Genomic DNA, 15,601 nt, shown 5'->3' with positions numbered 1-15,601 from the left:
GAAAATAGGCTGTTGCCCATACTTGAAATATATTGATTAATTTCCATCTCATAGAATTTCTAGTTTCATTTAGTGCTCAGGTCTAGGACTGATGCCTTCCCTAATTGCTTACTCCTTCCCATAAAAAAAATTAGCCTGCATTTTCTTTATATTTTGTATTTAATTTTTTAATTTTAATAATTTTATACATTTTGTATTTAATGTCAATATTGTTTCCCCACTATAGAATGCAAGCTTTTTGAGGAAAGAAATTATTTTTGTCTTGGTGTCATTTGTTAAAATGAATGAATTTATCTAAATTAATAGTCTTCCTGGGTATTATAGTAATGAAGTACAGAAATACTCCTTCCTCCATATCAGCAAATCATTGACTTCTAATGTTAATTTTTATAAGATTTGTAGCACATCTAGTTCCAAAAGGCATTGAGGTTGCATACAAAACTAAATGTGAACAATAACTATTAAGGATAAAATCTGAAAAAGACCCTTAAAGGAACAGAAGGAATAGTTACCAGGCACTTGAGATTGTAACAATTCTTATAGCTAGGCAATGGGTTTAGCTTTGTTTCCTAGCAACTAATCCCTCCCTCCAAAAGCAGAAAAAAAAATGTCACTACTGGACAGTATGCTCCCCCTCTCCCCCAATTGTAATTCATTATGAATGCTGCAAATTGGAAAAAAAGACTAGATGAGGAGTCAGAATGCTTAGGGCTCCGATCTAGCTCTTATAGGATTCAATGATCTTGGGCAAAGATATTGCCTCCTTGGGCTTCTCTTTTCTCATCTGTGAAAAAGAGAACTGGACTAGGTGATCTATATGGCTCCTTCTAGCTCTTACATTCAACAAGTCCATGCATAGGAGCATATAGCAAAGAATCCAGTCTTATCAATTAGTTTTATGAGACAAATGCTATTCAAAATGGATGCTTTTCTTCTGTTTCTCTTTATTTTCTGATTATGCCTTTAAGCATTTACTTAAATAACGTCTAAGACATTTTAAAATCAAAATTTCATTATTTTATTCCTTAATAATAAGTTTTTAAAGTGAACAATGCCATCCCAGTTTTTAGAATCACGCTATTCCCCAAATCCCTACAACAGTGCACTTATATATTTCTAGGTGACAAATATTCAAGTTGTCTAGCCAAGTATTTTATTTTCTTTTATGTTATTTTATCTCTCTCCGTACTGAAGATTCAGTTCAGAAAAGGAGCCCACCTTGCAAAAATGGAAAATATTTAGTTCATTATACAGTGCAAAGAAGTTCATCTTAATCATTAGCACATAGTTAAAACAATGAATATCACCTCTCTGTGAGTGCTTTGAAGTACATGGTTATGACTTATAGCACTACAATCTAAAATCTGTAACTTTCACCATGTACTAATCATAATCAAATTTAGCTTTTCCTTAATTGACCTATCACTCTGTTGCTTCTGTCCAAATCAGTTGCAGACCAAACTACAGTGGTAGGAGGGGATAGATTTAATATACTTGATATCTTGTCCAAGACTATTGTGCCTACTAGTTACATATTTGTTAAATGCCATATTATATAACCGTTTACTTAAATGATTGGAAACTGTAAACTCACTATCCCCACTCCCTCCTAAAATGCTATCATTATGAATCCTGGGGAAAAAAGGATGTTTTTCAAACCTTTCTAATTTCCGTTATTGCTTAAATCAGTTTTTACCAACTATTAATGTGGTTTACATAACTCATGATTTTACATAAAAAGATATCCCCCCTCATATTTTTCAAAAAGAAGTATGATGATGTTCTGGAAATATTAAATTTTAGGAGACTTTTTTTGGGGAAAATTAAATTTTTGCTCATGTTTTAATAACTGGTTTTTCCCTGTAAATAGTGGATCCACACTGAAGTCCCCCTTTTGGACATTCACAGCTGTTAAGGCAAAGTTCCTATTCCCTCTGGGTAGCTGAATACGCTATTGTAAGTTCTCTGTTGGAAGATTTTGTTTGATTAAATAGGGACCCAAGGAAGAAAGAGTTGTTTGTTTTTGGTGGCGATGGGACTAAAGCACCAATTTATTAGAAATTAGGAAAACTAACTCAATTTGATTTTAGGAAACCTAATGCTTTCCTTAAAAGATTCTCAATTTGATTTCCTTACATCTTTCTACAATATATTTTAAAGGCATTTTTGGACAATTTTGAGTATTTAGAGCTGAAGGAGATCAAGTGTAGAGTAATTACTGGCTCTTTTTAGTGACTCCCAGTTTAGTGAGTTTAGGTCTTTGGGATCTCATGAAGGCCAGCATCCTTTGTTTTCTCATTTCACTTTACCAGTTAGCCAGAATGGCATAAGTTACAACTATGATGGTGAGAAACAGCTAAGAATCCCCACTTCCCTCTCTTATCCAGCTTGGTCTCCATATCTATACCACCACTACCCTAGCTCTAGCTCTCATCACTTCTCACCTGGACTACTGCAATGGCTGGTCTTGTTTCCCTACCTTAAATTTCTCCCCCTTCTTCCAATTGACTCCAAAATTTGCTTCCAAATTGATTTTAGTTTCATCATCACTCACTCCCCCATTCAAGTAGCTTCAGTGGCTCTCAAATGTAAAATTCTGTTTAGCATTTAAAACCCTTCACAATACTCCTGCATCCTCTGCCTTTCCGGGATGATTATACTTCCCCTCACACTTCAGTTCAGCCACACTGGCCTGCTTGCTCTTTCCTTAATAAGACTTTTTTTTCTCATCTTTGTGCCTTCCACAAGTACCTCTCCTGCTTAGAAGCCTTTTCCTGATCACCTTGCCTTTTGAAGCCTTGCTCCCTTTAAGGCCTAGCTCAACTGCCACCTCCTACAAAAGGCTTTTCCTTAATACCCCTACTTCTTAGGAGTCTTCCTCCCCAAATTCTTGCAACTTAATTCATATATGTATGAATTATATACTTTATTTTATATATTTTATATTATATATATTATATATATACTTTATTTACTTATTTGTTAAAATCTTGTTCTCCTTCCTCCCCTACCCATACACCCATAACTGCAACAGAATATGAGCTTTCTGAAGACAAGAACTCTCACTTTTTGCATCTGAATTGCTGGCACCTAACCCAGCTGCTTAATATATAACAAGTGTTTGATAAATGCTTAATAACTTACTAAACTGGGAGAATAACAACCAAAAAATAAGATATTTTCCAACATTGAGTGATGTAGACTTATTATTTGCAGCAGAACCACCATATTTGAACTTAGCCACCTCAGTAAATGGAAAATTAAAAGATGATAAAATTAAAACTGCATATCTTACAAAAGTATACATCAAAGAAATCAGTGTCAGCCCATACAGTTTCAATGGCATATAAGGATTGAATTTTAAAGTATTTTAAGATGGGAAATTGCTAACATAGAATTTTTTAAAAGTCATTCTATATTATTACTCAAAAATGTGCAACCAAAGACATGCTACTAAGCAGTGTGACCCATGTACCTTCCTTTCCCATTTTGGCAAAAACTTTGATGTTGGCCAACACATGTCACAAGAGTTTCTTTGAAAATGAAAAAGTCAGACCTTTGCAGACAACTTTCTATGGAAAACCCTTTTTTCTTAATAAGATATATTGAGTGGTGTAGTGAATATAGAATCCTGATTATCCTGGCTTCAGGACCAAGCTAAAATCTCCTTCCTTCTGTAAGACTTCCCTCCAACTTATCCTGTGCAGCTTATTAGTGCAGTTATTTGCATATTGCCTCCTTCATTAGATTTTCAAGGCCCTTGAGAGCAGGTAGATTTTTCCCTTTCTTTGTATCCACAACCCTTAGCACAGCAAAATAATAATAAATGCCTGTTGACTTGGTTTTAAAATTGCATTTACTATGTTATTGTTCATTTTAAAGGCTTTCCTCTGGCAAGGAGGTACAATGTGGTACAATGAAGTGAGATAAAACCATTAAAATGGAGGGTATGCTGTGTGCAGTATAAAAATTAGACAGACCTCCTAAAGGATGATGAGAATCCTCAATTGTTCCTGTCTGCAAATGGCACTGCTTATTGTAACAAGTACCAAGACACTATATATAGTTTGAGATTCATGGTTACTAAAGATCAGCATAGTGATTCACAGAAGCCCAAGGGGATAGAGTATATATTTTATCCCATTATTAAACATGTATGGTTAGGTAGTCTTTTTGAGTAAATTAATTCTATCTTCCTCAGATTGGTCTGAGGTTCTTGGTGAGCTGTTCCCAACAAAGATAGGTCAGCAATACTTAAAATTGTTTATGGAAATAAATCCTCAGGGGAAGAGGGCATAATGGGCTCATATAGTCAGTGTTTTCTTTTTGCTGCCTTCTTCAGGCAATTGCTGTCATGCCCTTTCTTTCCTTCTTCCTCAGTAATTCATATATTAGAGAATTTTAAATGGCTCCTTGTCACAAAGTGATTTACCCATTCTAGAGATTCATTTTATTCTATCAAAAAAGATGGAGGTCTTAATTTTTTTTTATCCTGACTCATAGTGCTGCTGCTTTTCTCTTCTTATATGTCATATACTTAGCATTCCTTCCACATTCTAAAACATTTATTCTTCTGCTTCTCTTCATTGTATTTCTAAAGCTAAATGAAAATACAGTATTCACAAAAGTTTTATTTTAAAAAATGTTAGGCTGTTCTTCAAAATTTGCCACTATTTTCAAAAGGTCTGTTATTAGAATAGAATACTGTATATATGCTGAATCCATATCTAAGAGACAAATTTCATAATCTTGGATTCTTTTCTTGTTTATGAGGCAAAAAGAATCTGATTTTCACATCTCAGTTTGAGTCAAATGTAGCATTTAAGGTAACACATTTTGGTTCTACATTTTAATTTGTCATTTTTCTTCCTTCTGTAGGCTCATGACTCCATCAAGTGAAATCAGATTTGTCCATAAAGAAATGGGCATAATACCAAGTTGGGGTGGGGCTGCCCGACTGACTGAAATCATTGGCAGTAGACAAGCCCTCAAAGTGCTAAGTGGAGCTCTCAAACTGGATCCTACAATAGCCCTGGAAATAGGAATAGCTGATGAGATATTACAGTCTTCTGATGAAGGTCAGTCTCTAGAAGAGGCCCGAAAATGGTTACAACAATTTATCAGTGGTCCATCAGAAGTAATTAGAGCTTTGAAGACTGTGGTTTCATCAGGAAAAGAACTTGCTTTAGAAGAGGCATTAGAGACTGAAAGAGATGTTTTGAGCACACTTTGGGGTGGACCTGCTAATTTAGAGGCTATTGCCAAAAGGAAAAAATTTTACAAGTAGTTTGTAAAGAACATGATAATTGCAAATATTTTCCACTAAAAAAATGTTTAAATGTCAAAAAACATTAAATATAAGCATTTTAGTAACTTTTCCATACAGGGCAAAAAAATATCACATATTACATTAAATCTATGATTAAAAGTATATTTTAAATCAGGAATTAGATTGTTTTCTGAGTTTTTATCAAATTGTTTTATTTTTCATTTAATAATAACTAAGATCAGAAGATATCTACCAATGTCATAGACCCTCTCAGTGTAATACACTTCTTTCTTCTTAGAAGAAAGGCAGGGTGCCTATAGGTGCCAAATATTATATCTATAGGCTGGGAAATGAGATTGTTACATTTTGCTTTTTGTTACAAAGGATATAGTTAAATGAGAGAGGGAAAATTGGGAAATGACTGGTGTAAAAAGAAACAAGGGGCACTGAAAAAGCTTTTTAAAACTCTGTACAAAAAAAGCAGCAGCATGGTATAGCAGATAAAAAACTGGATTTGGAGTTAGAATTAAAATCTTACAATAAAAACTACCTGTAACTTGTGTAACTGTATCTCTTAACTATTTTATATCTGTTTCATTCTGTAAAAAGAGGGTTTACACTGGTCTGTCAGGTCCTTTCTACCTCTAAACTATGATCCGATGATGATTTAGTCAAAAATAATTTTTTAGAGTATATTGATCCCTCCCCATCTTTCTAAAAGATGAAATACTAGTTTCACACTGATAGAACATTTTTGCTAGTTGATATATTAATATCTATTCAATTAAGACTATACCACACTACATTCAGGTTAAAATCTTAAGATTATTCCTTTATTCTCTTACATAAAGCTAAACAGAAGTTGTGTTGCCAAGAAACTCATGATCATTTAGCCCAAACCATTAGTCAATAGTATCTAACTACAATATACCCAACAACTTTTCATCCATTCAAAAATGGAGAATGGACTCAATAGCCCATTTTATTTCTAGAGTTCACTAAACTGAGTTGTAAACCTGCCTTGTCTGCAATTTACACCCAGTTTCTTGTTATATTCTCTAGTCAAATCAACCAAGACTACTTCTACCTCCATATATAGCTGCTTTTCAGAAACTTAAGTGATATTCCTATTCTTATTCCCACTATCTTTTTTACCTACTCCAGGGTGGAGATTCCCCAAATCCATGAGAAACCAGAAACTATCCTGTCCTATCTGGGCAGTTCCTGTGAATGAAGGTCATAAGATTGCAGGTATAGAACTGGAAGGAAATTGAGGTCAGCTAATCCAGTCTGATTTTATAAGAGTAGAAACTAAAGACCAGAGAAGTAAAATGTCACAAAGGGAGTCAAGTAGCAGAACCAGGATTTAATGGGTCATGAAAAGCTGTATTTGATTTGCCTGTCCATGCTGAATTCTGGAGACTGTTGCTTGCAGAAGGTTGCTACTATAATGTAAGGGAGCTTCCCCAGAGGGTGGTGGGCTTCTCTATGGTTTGGTTCAATTGTTGCTGGAGTCTGGGTCAAATATCATGAAGCTTTAGTAGTAATCAACAACTATTAAAGTCGGAAAAATCCATGACTGACAAGATGACTTTTAAAGTGATTTATAGGATCATATGTACAAGACCCACTTGTTAGGTAATAAAGAGAATTTCACATCTGTGAAAAATGCCAAGCCAGAATATCAGTTAGGAATGTGAGAGCAATAAACCCAAACTACATATAGCTCTTCAGTGTCAAGTTCAAGACTACCAAATTAACTTAAATACATTCATTATGGTCTGGGATGTGGAAATTTCTAGATGATGTGGTTTACCCAACAGAATTAAGAGTTCATGTCTAAAGAACACACTTTGGGCATATGGTAAGAATCTGTGTCTAGGTTTGGATTTTCTTATAAGATTATTATATGATCTCTACTCATGTTGAAACCACAATTAAAAATACCTTAATTTATAAAACAATTTCCTTATAACTGTGAAAGATGTTCAAGTATCTGTCATTCATATTTTATAGATGAGAAAACTGAAGCCCAGTGACTTCAGTGAATAAATAGTAAAATGACTTGATTCCTGGTTCAGTGCTTTCATGTTAGGAAGCTTCACCTAATTAAGAGAAATATTTGTAGTGTTCTGAAAGCAATGGTTTCATTTCTATACAGGATGTTTTCTAATACTTTCCAAGACAGCACATAGAGTAATCACACATTGTTTGGGTTTTGTGTCTTAAACAGATTCTTAAATCAGTGTTACAAATATATCAGTCTTTAAGAGAAACAAGTTCTGGGGAACCCCCCCCCAATTCAAACAAAGGAAAATCAGCCACAAGTTATTTTTGACAAACTGTAGTATTTATTAAATTATAAATTTTTTAACAAAAAAAAAGAAAAGAAAAAGATGAGACATTAGGAGAAACCTCAACTACAAGGACTAGACAGCAAAGTTTATGGGAACACTACAGTGTTACAGTCAAGATTTTGCAACAAAAGTTATTAGCCGTTTACATTTTCATTTTGAGAACTTGAAGATAATGGTTGCTCTTTGTCTATATAAAATATTCCTCATACCTTCCAAATGAATCTATTTTCACATTAAATTAAGCATCTTGCTCTTATCAATATCATCTTATACTGCTCCCAAATTTAGTGTTCTTTCCATATGCCGATCCATGCAGAGAAATAAGACACAATGCAACAGTCAGATAATGAAGACAGTTAATGCACAGAGAATACATAGTGGCCAAAGGGATTGAGGATCTCACAAAAAAAAAAAGCTACAAAATAAAGACTTTCTTAAAAGAAAAACTGGGTATTGCTAAGTAGCTTTCAACTATCAACACCCAAGTTCCTGACTTTTAAATAAAATTTCCAGAGACATATTAGACGTTTTAGTTACAGGCCAATTCTTCCCATTCCCCTTTCCCACCCCTAACCCCAAAATACACTACTAGGGGATGAGTGTAACGTCTCATGGGCAGAAATTTACAGATACCATTATGGATGTACTTGTATTCTTGAGCATGTGGCTGATGACTTCTTTAAACTTCAGTTACTGTGCACTGTCCATCAGGTCTTCTAGACCTGACACTGGCACTTACTGCTCCACCCCCTGCTACAGGTCTATCGGCTGCTGTCTGATTTACATTTGGAACCAAATGTCTCTGCTGAGTTGAGGGCAAATGTTGTGCAATGTGAGCAGATACATCCTCACTATCACTACTAGCATCTGATTCAGTTTCCTCAATGGAGGTGTCTGGTGCTGGTACCCTGCCTGAAGACAGTAATTCATGGTCTTCCTCTCCCTCTCCCCTGTGACTCCTTTCAGCCATGTTGTCTCCACTGATTTGCAAGTGTGCAAAAGAGTCCTCTAGAGAAGTGCTTGCATCAGGTGAAGGTGTTGCAGGGCTTGTTAACTGGCCATCTAGTGAAGTTAAGGGTCTAACAGAAGTAGACACTAGAGGCAGCATAGACGCCCCAGCCTGGGCTGGTATATTGTCCGCTCCATCTGCAGAGCTCTCTCTTGCTAAGTTAACCGCATTAGAGTCACAGTCCAGCCTAAGTCCAGCCACTCCCTTCTTTGGTATATCTATTATATCCCGTTTAATTTTCCTACGCCGTCCATGTTCGTTCCTCCTGTATTGAACCATGTTTTCAAGATCAGCAACATATAGAAACCCAGCAATTAACATTTCAGTGCTCTTTTTACCTTTGGAGAAAGCATCTTCCAGCTCTCTGCTGGTGCGTTCATCATACTGCCACCACCCGTTCCTTCCTTCATAATACCAGGCATATTCTCCATTGCCTCTACTTGCTGCTTTCAGTTCCTCTGGTGATAACAAGGTTGGCTTGTCAAGAAAGTCTTCAGGAATCTCTTGCCGACAGAGTGCACATCGCTTTCCAAGCCATGAAGCTCCCTTCACACATAGATAGCAGAATACATGCTTACAAGGAAGACTGACTGGGTGAACACATGTCTGCAGACAGATGGCACATTCGGGGACAGTGAGAGAAGGTCCAGCGTTAGAACAGGACTCATTTGCCTTCTTGTTTGTGGGAAGCATGTTTATCGTGTGATCAATTTCACCACAGCCAGCCATCCTAAAGAAAAGAAAGGGCATTCGTGAGCACAAAATAGAACTCTTTTCAAAAATCATCCAGCCAAAAAAAACTACCAGAAAAGTCTGTGCTTTACAGATAGATAATCCTTTTCCTACTGAGGGTCAGTGAATTTCCCCATTCCTTGCTCAAATAATATATAAAAAACTGAAAGCCACAAATGTAAAGAAGTAACTTGAAATGAAGGGAAGGAAGGGGCAAAGTAACAAACCTTAAGAGATACATATATATACATATATATACATATATATATATATATATGTATATATATAGGCTGCCAACCAGTTCTTCAATCTAATGACCTTTTAAGTCAACCAAGAATTAAATACTTATGTGCCAGGTAGTAGGTCAGGAGTCAGGAAGGTGATACAAGTCCCTGCCCCTAAAGAACTTATTTAATGGAGAAGGTAAGGTAAGTATACTAACAGGTACATACAAAATTACTATGAGGGAAGATACAAGGTATACCTTTAAAGGGAAAGGCACTAGCAGCTGGGGGAATGGAAAATAGGAATTGTATGAATTTTAAGATGCATTTTTGTAACTAATGGTATAAAAGTATCTGTATGGGCTATATTAATTCAATAAAAAACTTATTAAACACCTAAGATGTATAGAGCAAAGAGGATAGCTATTACAAAAGCCTAGCTCTGAAGGATCTTATAAGCTAAGGGGGAGGAGAGGAGAGTGGCACAGGAAGGGTGGTAAATATGCAAATAACTACAAAGAAAGGGTTAACTAGGACCTGTTAAGTTTTTTTTTTTTTTTTTTTTAACCCTTAACTTCTGTGTATTGGTTCCTTGGTGTAAGGCAATGGGGGTCAAGTGACTTGCCCAGGGTCACATAGCCGGGAAATGTCTGAGGCCAGATCTGAACCTAGAACCTCCCATCTCTAGGCCCGACTCTCAAGCCACTGAGCTACCCAGCTGCCCCCCTGTTAAGTTTTAAGTATTTTGCTAACTGAATTTCAACATTATTGGACTCCTTGATCTTGTATGTTTAAAAACATCACAAATATATTATTTAAATGTTAAAAATATTCTAAGGAGGGATCCAAGAGCTTTATCAGACTGCTAAAGGGGTCCATAATACAAACAAAAAAAGGTAAAAACCCTTGATTTTTATAAAAGTGAAAGGCAGCAAGGCCTAGTGGATAGGAAATGATTAAATTCCCATCTGATAAGTCCTACTGTATGACCCAGAAGCTACTTAACTTCTCAGGACCCCAGACAACTGTCTACGACTAGAAGTAGCAAAATAGGCAATAAGTGCCTTGCCCAAATACAGAAAACTTCCTTAACAGAAAGGGCCTACAGCCGTGCTGGCAAACCAATGGCACGTGTGCCAGAGGGGGCTTTTCTCCTCCCCCCGCTCCACATATGCTTGAGTACATTTCTCAGATGACCTACCCCTCTGCCCAGCAGCCCAATGGAAGCATTTCCTACCTCTCCTGTCTGGGATATGGCAGGGGGCTCACATATGGTGTGAGAGTTGCAGTTTGGATACTTGGTCTCTAAAAGGTTCACCATAAATATTCCAATGAAATTGCAGATCTTGGGGTTGGGGAGGGGAACAGGTAATTTGAAAAAGGAAGTAGTATATGAAATATGGTAGTAATGAAATAAGTTAAGAAACAAATTTTACTTTGAAGGCTTAAGACCCCATACTGCTATTTAACCTGGTAACAGGGAAATCCACTGTATTTCCCAATTTATCAAGGAAAGATGCACAAGGTATTTTGAGGACTGTTTGAGTGGAGAGCATTCAAGCAGAGTACATTTCTGGCTTAAAGATATACTGAGTAAATTATGTCTGAAAAGAGATGAAAGAATTAGAAGGGCATGGCAAGGCAGCATGGGGACAGTATGAATATAGACTGAAGAGATTTTGAGCCTCTTTCATAACACAATTTTAAAAAAATTAAAAAGTGGAATAGATTTAACTTAAGATATCAGGGTTAAAATCACTAAGCAGAAACAGTTTATGTAATTTTTTCTATAAAAAATTTCTGAGTATTTGAGGCAGGCATGGTATAGTGGATAAAGAAAGCTCACCTCAGGCAGGATTCAAGTCCAGGTTCTGACACATAATGTCTGTGTAATCCTGGGAAAGTCACAACCTCTCAAAGCCCAACTTTCTAAAACTGTAAGACACATTGGTAGAAGGAGTTTCCTCACTGGGAGCTCCCAATACTTATCTGAAAAAATTGCAAGTCCAGATCAGATAATATTTGAGATGGCCTTAGTTACACCCATAGTGTATGATATTAAGCAAAGAGCTATGAATATGTTACAAGAAGGCAGGCATATATTTTATTTTTAGAAGGTATGCAAAACATTTCAGAGCAATGATTCCTGCCCCTCAACCCAATTTTGTGGCTCTATAACTTAAAGAAAAAAATTTTTTTTCCCAAACCAGAAATAAATAAACCATGGAAGTGCCCATTTCCCATTAGATTATGGCCATTTAGGGGATATATCTGCCACAATATATTAAGAAAACAATCCCACAAAAATAAACATGTTGGCATTGTTTTATTTAAATTAAATCAGTAAATTTAAGTATTCTGAATACACTATTGCCAGATTAGTCTTTTTAATGTACAGATCTGTTATTCTATTACTGAAGAAAAAAAATTAATTGGCTCTCTATGAAGTCCATACTCCTTAGTCTGATACTCAAAGGTCCTCTAAAATATGCCTCCAATCTTTTTGTAGTTTAATTTTTTACAATTCCCTTCAAACACTTTAATCCATTTTGGTCAAAGCATAATTAAATATATCATACATTTTTTTACTATGTCATGCCTTTGTACACATCAATTTCCACGCACTAGATGATCCTTCATCTTCCATGTGTGAAATGACCCTTCGTGGTTCCTATTTTTCTCCTTTATAATCTTATCCAGCTCTGAAATTTGTAATAGTAGAGATTCATCTGGATCATGAGAAGTTAACCAACTTGTCTAAGGCCACAAAGCTAGTATGTGTCAAAGGAAGGACTTGAATATGGTCTTCCTGAGAGGACAATTATGTCTGCACAATACCACGCTGCCTTTTTTTTTTTTTAACCATAAACAAATTGAGAATGCCTTTGAAGTATTGCATTTTGTCTGTCCTGTCTCAGGTAGTAACTGAAAGAAAAGTGGCATGGTCAAAATTCCTCTTATGAGAACATTTTGTCAGTGGCCCTTCTTAATCTGGGCTGCATGATTTTTTTTTAACATAAAAATTTTTATAACTATTTAAATATAATTCATTTATTTCTTGATACTATATTTAATGCACCTAAAAACTTTTTTTTCTGAGAAGGGTTACATAGGCTTCCATCAGACTGTCAAAGGGGCCCACAGCATACACACACAAAAGGTTAGGAACATCTATCTGCCTTAAGGATGAGTTCAAGTAAATGATGGAAGAGGTTGCAACCATATAAACACTCAAAATTAAGTGAGAGTAAAAAAATAGCAAGATCAAAGATTTAGTGGATCAAGAAAAAAATGATGCTTTAAGTTATTCTAAAGGTTTGGTTTTGTTTTTTAAATCTGAGCTGTTGATATAGTATTGAAAGAAGAAAGCTAGCAACTCTGCCATGCTTGTGGTGACAATGACGATGATGATAACAACAACAATAAAACTAGCACTTTATATAGCACCTACTAGGTACCCAAGGTACTAGGATAAGAGCTTGAAAAGATCATCTCACTGGACCCTCACACATCAACCCTGTGAAACAGATGTTGTTATCTTCATTTTGCCACTGAAGAAACTGAAGCAAAGGCAAAGTGACTTGCCCAAAGTCACACAGTGAGCACTGAGGTGGGATTTGAACTCAGGTCTTTCTGACTGCAGGCTCAGCACTCTATCACCTGTGTCATCTAACTGCCTCATTCTTCATGCCACATATTTTCATGCATCCCTTTAATTCTTTTTCTAATCAATTTCTTCCTTTTTCTGTACCTTCACCTCAAGAAATGGATCTACAGCCACTTCCCAGCTGTGTGACCCTGGGCAAGTCACTTGACCCCCATTGCCCACCCTTACCAATCTTCCACCTATGAGGCAATACACCGAAGTACAAGGGTTAAAAAAAAAAAAAGAAATGGATCTAACCAGAAAAATAATCAGCTCTGAGAGTTAAAGACAGTTTTGTTTAAGCTATGTTTTAGTATCTACTTGAGAAATATGCAATTAGTCTCTAGCTTGAAGTAAAAAAAAAATCTCGGGCAAGTGGGAAATGAAGAGAATTAAGAATCATTTCTGTTTTCTCAGATCAAACTGCCAATTAGATGTGAGTATTTATTATTGCTGGAGATAAAAGAAAAAGTTAAAATAGTTCCTACCCTTCAGGAACTTTTATTGAGGGAAACAATCCTGGGAAGGAAGGCACTTGCAGTGAGGACCCAAAGAAAGGTTTCACTTACGAAGTAGCATTTAAGCTAAGCTTTGAAGGAAACTAACATTTTAAAGAGGCAGAAATGAGGACAGTGCATATTTCAAGCATAGGGAGCAGTTTATGCAAAAGTGCAGACAACAGATGGAGTGTCTTATGTGGATGAACAGCAAGAAGGACAGTTTGGCTTAAATGTAGAGTGTAGGAAATAGAGTAATGCATAATAAGCCCTGAAAAGCAGCCTGGAATTAGGTTAGGAAGAGCTTTAAATGCTAAAACAGAAATCTATATTTGATATTACAGGAAATAAGAAACCACTTTTGTTTACTGAACTTGGTACTGACATAGCCAAATCTGTTTTTTTTTTAAAAAGCATTTTAAAAAATTATACACTTAGTAACCACCACAAAACATTTAACTAAAAAAATGCATAAGAAAGAATCCACGCAAAATCACAAACTCCACATTATTTCCAATTTGTTTTAAAATATGTAAATTATATATGGCAATATTAACATTCTCTGCTTTTAAGTTCCCTTTGGATTTGTTTTACTTGCAGACTTTTTCTCTTGATTTTGTGGCTGTTATTTTTTAATGTAATTATGGTATATATCATTCTCTTTACTTTTTTTCATTTCTTCACATATTTCCGTTATTTTCTTTATATATCTAATATTTGTCATTTCAATACTTCCCAATCTATTTAGCGATTTCTCCCAATCACTGCATTTGTGTTATTTCCAGCTATTCTGCCATATAAACAAAAGCTTCCATGAATATTTTCAGACACACACAGCTTTTTACTTCTCAATAATACCCTTAGGGCCTAACCCCAGTGATGAGATCTCTAGGTCAATGAACATGAACAGCTTTACAAATCTTAATATACAATTCTATCTTGTTTTCTGCCCCCCAGTCCCCCAACCCTTACCTTCCGTCTTGGAATCAATACTGTGTATTGGTTCCAAGGCACAAGAGTGGCAAGGGCCCTAGGCAATTGGGGGGGGGGGGAAGGGGGGTCAAGTGACTTGCCCAGAGTCACACAGCTAGGAAGCGTCTGAGGCCAGATTTGAACCTAGGACGTCCAGTCTCTAGGCCTGACTCTCAATCCACTGAGCCACCCAGCTGCCCCCTCTCTTGTTTTCTTAAGAAAAAAAAAAAAAAAAAAAAAATTCACAGCTGCTCATAATATTAGACCTATTTCTCCATATTCCTATCAGCAATTAATTTGATCACTTTAATCCATCTGGTTCTCAGTTAACATATATTACCAGGACCATATTTTTCTAGATTGGTCCACAGGCAGCAGATATAATCCATTGTCAGGACCATATTGTTTCCAAAGAAGTCTTTCCAGCTTGGTCATAACCTTGTGGAACTTTTGTTCCTATGCCATAATCCTTCAGGGATGCATGATTACCTTGACAATATGACAGGTGTTAAGGTAAGACTTTTGCAGAATATTTATTTATACTCTCTAGGCCATTGTTATCCATAATATAGAAAATCATACTGCCGTATTTTCATAGGGCCTACCTATCTCTCTGGTAGCTTTGTGGGCTGGATCCTTGATCCATTTATATTCAGTTTCAAGCCCAGCTCTGGTACTTGGCTCATACCTTCCTCTCAAAGCTAGTACCTTCCTCCGTCTATCATCTTTACTAGCTACAGCCCCTTATTTATTACATTATCCCACCAGAATCTATGTTTGGATTATGTGTATGCTTGGGCTTAGATCTATTACTAACCTCATGCAGATATGTGTGGGCTCTCCATATATATATATATATATATATATATATATATATATATATATATATATATAT

The 15,601-nt window shown here is 36.0% G+C and overlaps 2 protein-coding genes across 6 annotated transcripts in view; one reads left to right on the top strand and one right to left on the bottom strand.

The window, feature by feature from the left end:
- The window catches only part of ECHDC1 (ethylmalonyl-CoA decarboxylase 1), a 72,735-nt gene extending 66,901 nt beyond the window's left edge, over positions 1–5,834 (top strand). Inside the window, exon 6 of one of the 2 annotated variants that reach the window (XM_044676942.1) lies at positions 4,879–5,834. In XM_044676942.1, coding sequence (XP_044532877.1) covers positions 4,879–5,287 — 409 coding nt within the window. In that variant the 3' untranslated portion in view covers positions 5,288–5,834. The remainder of the gene's footprint in view (positions 1–4,878) is intronic. The other variant, XM_044676943.1, reaches the window with a different exon arrangement.
- A 1,508-nt stretch (positions 5,835–7,342) lies between these two features.
- RNF146 (ring finger protein 146) overlaps positions 7,343–15,601 on the bottom strand; it is a 21,701-nt gene continuing 13,442 nt past the window's right edge. For 2 of the 4 annotated variants that reach the window (XM_044676938.1, XM_044676937.1), the window contains exon 4: positions 7,344–9,365. In XM_044676938.1, coding sequence (XP_044532873.1) covers positions 8,306–9,365 — 1,060 coding nt within the window. In that variant the 3' untranslated portion in view covers positions 7,344–8,305. Of the gene's footprint in view, positions 9,366–11,437; positions 11,546–15,601 lie in introns of those variants that run through there. The other 2 variants (XM_044676941.1, XM_044676939.1) reach the window with 2 other exon arrangements.

Source organism: Gracilinanus agilis, chromosome 4 (genome assembly GCF_016433145.1).
Source record: "Gracilinanus agilis isolate LMUSP501 chromosome 4, AgileGrace, whole genome shotgun sequence".
In the NCBI taxonomy this organism is placed as follows: Eukaryota; Metazoa; Chordata; class Mammalia; order Didelphimorphia; family Didelphidae; genus Gracilinanus; species Gracilinanus agilis.
This window is presented reverse-complemented; position numbering and strand designations above follow the sequence as displayed.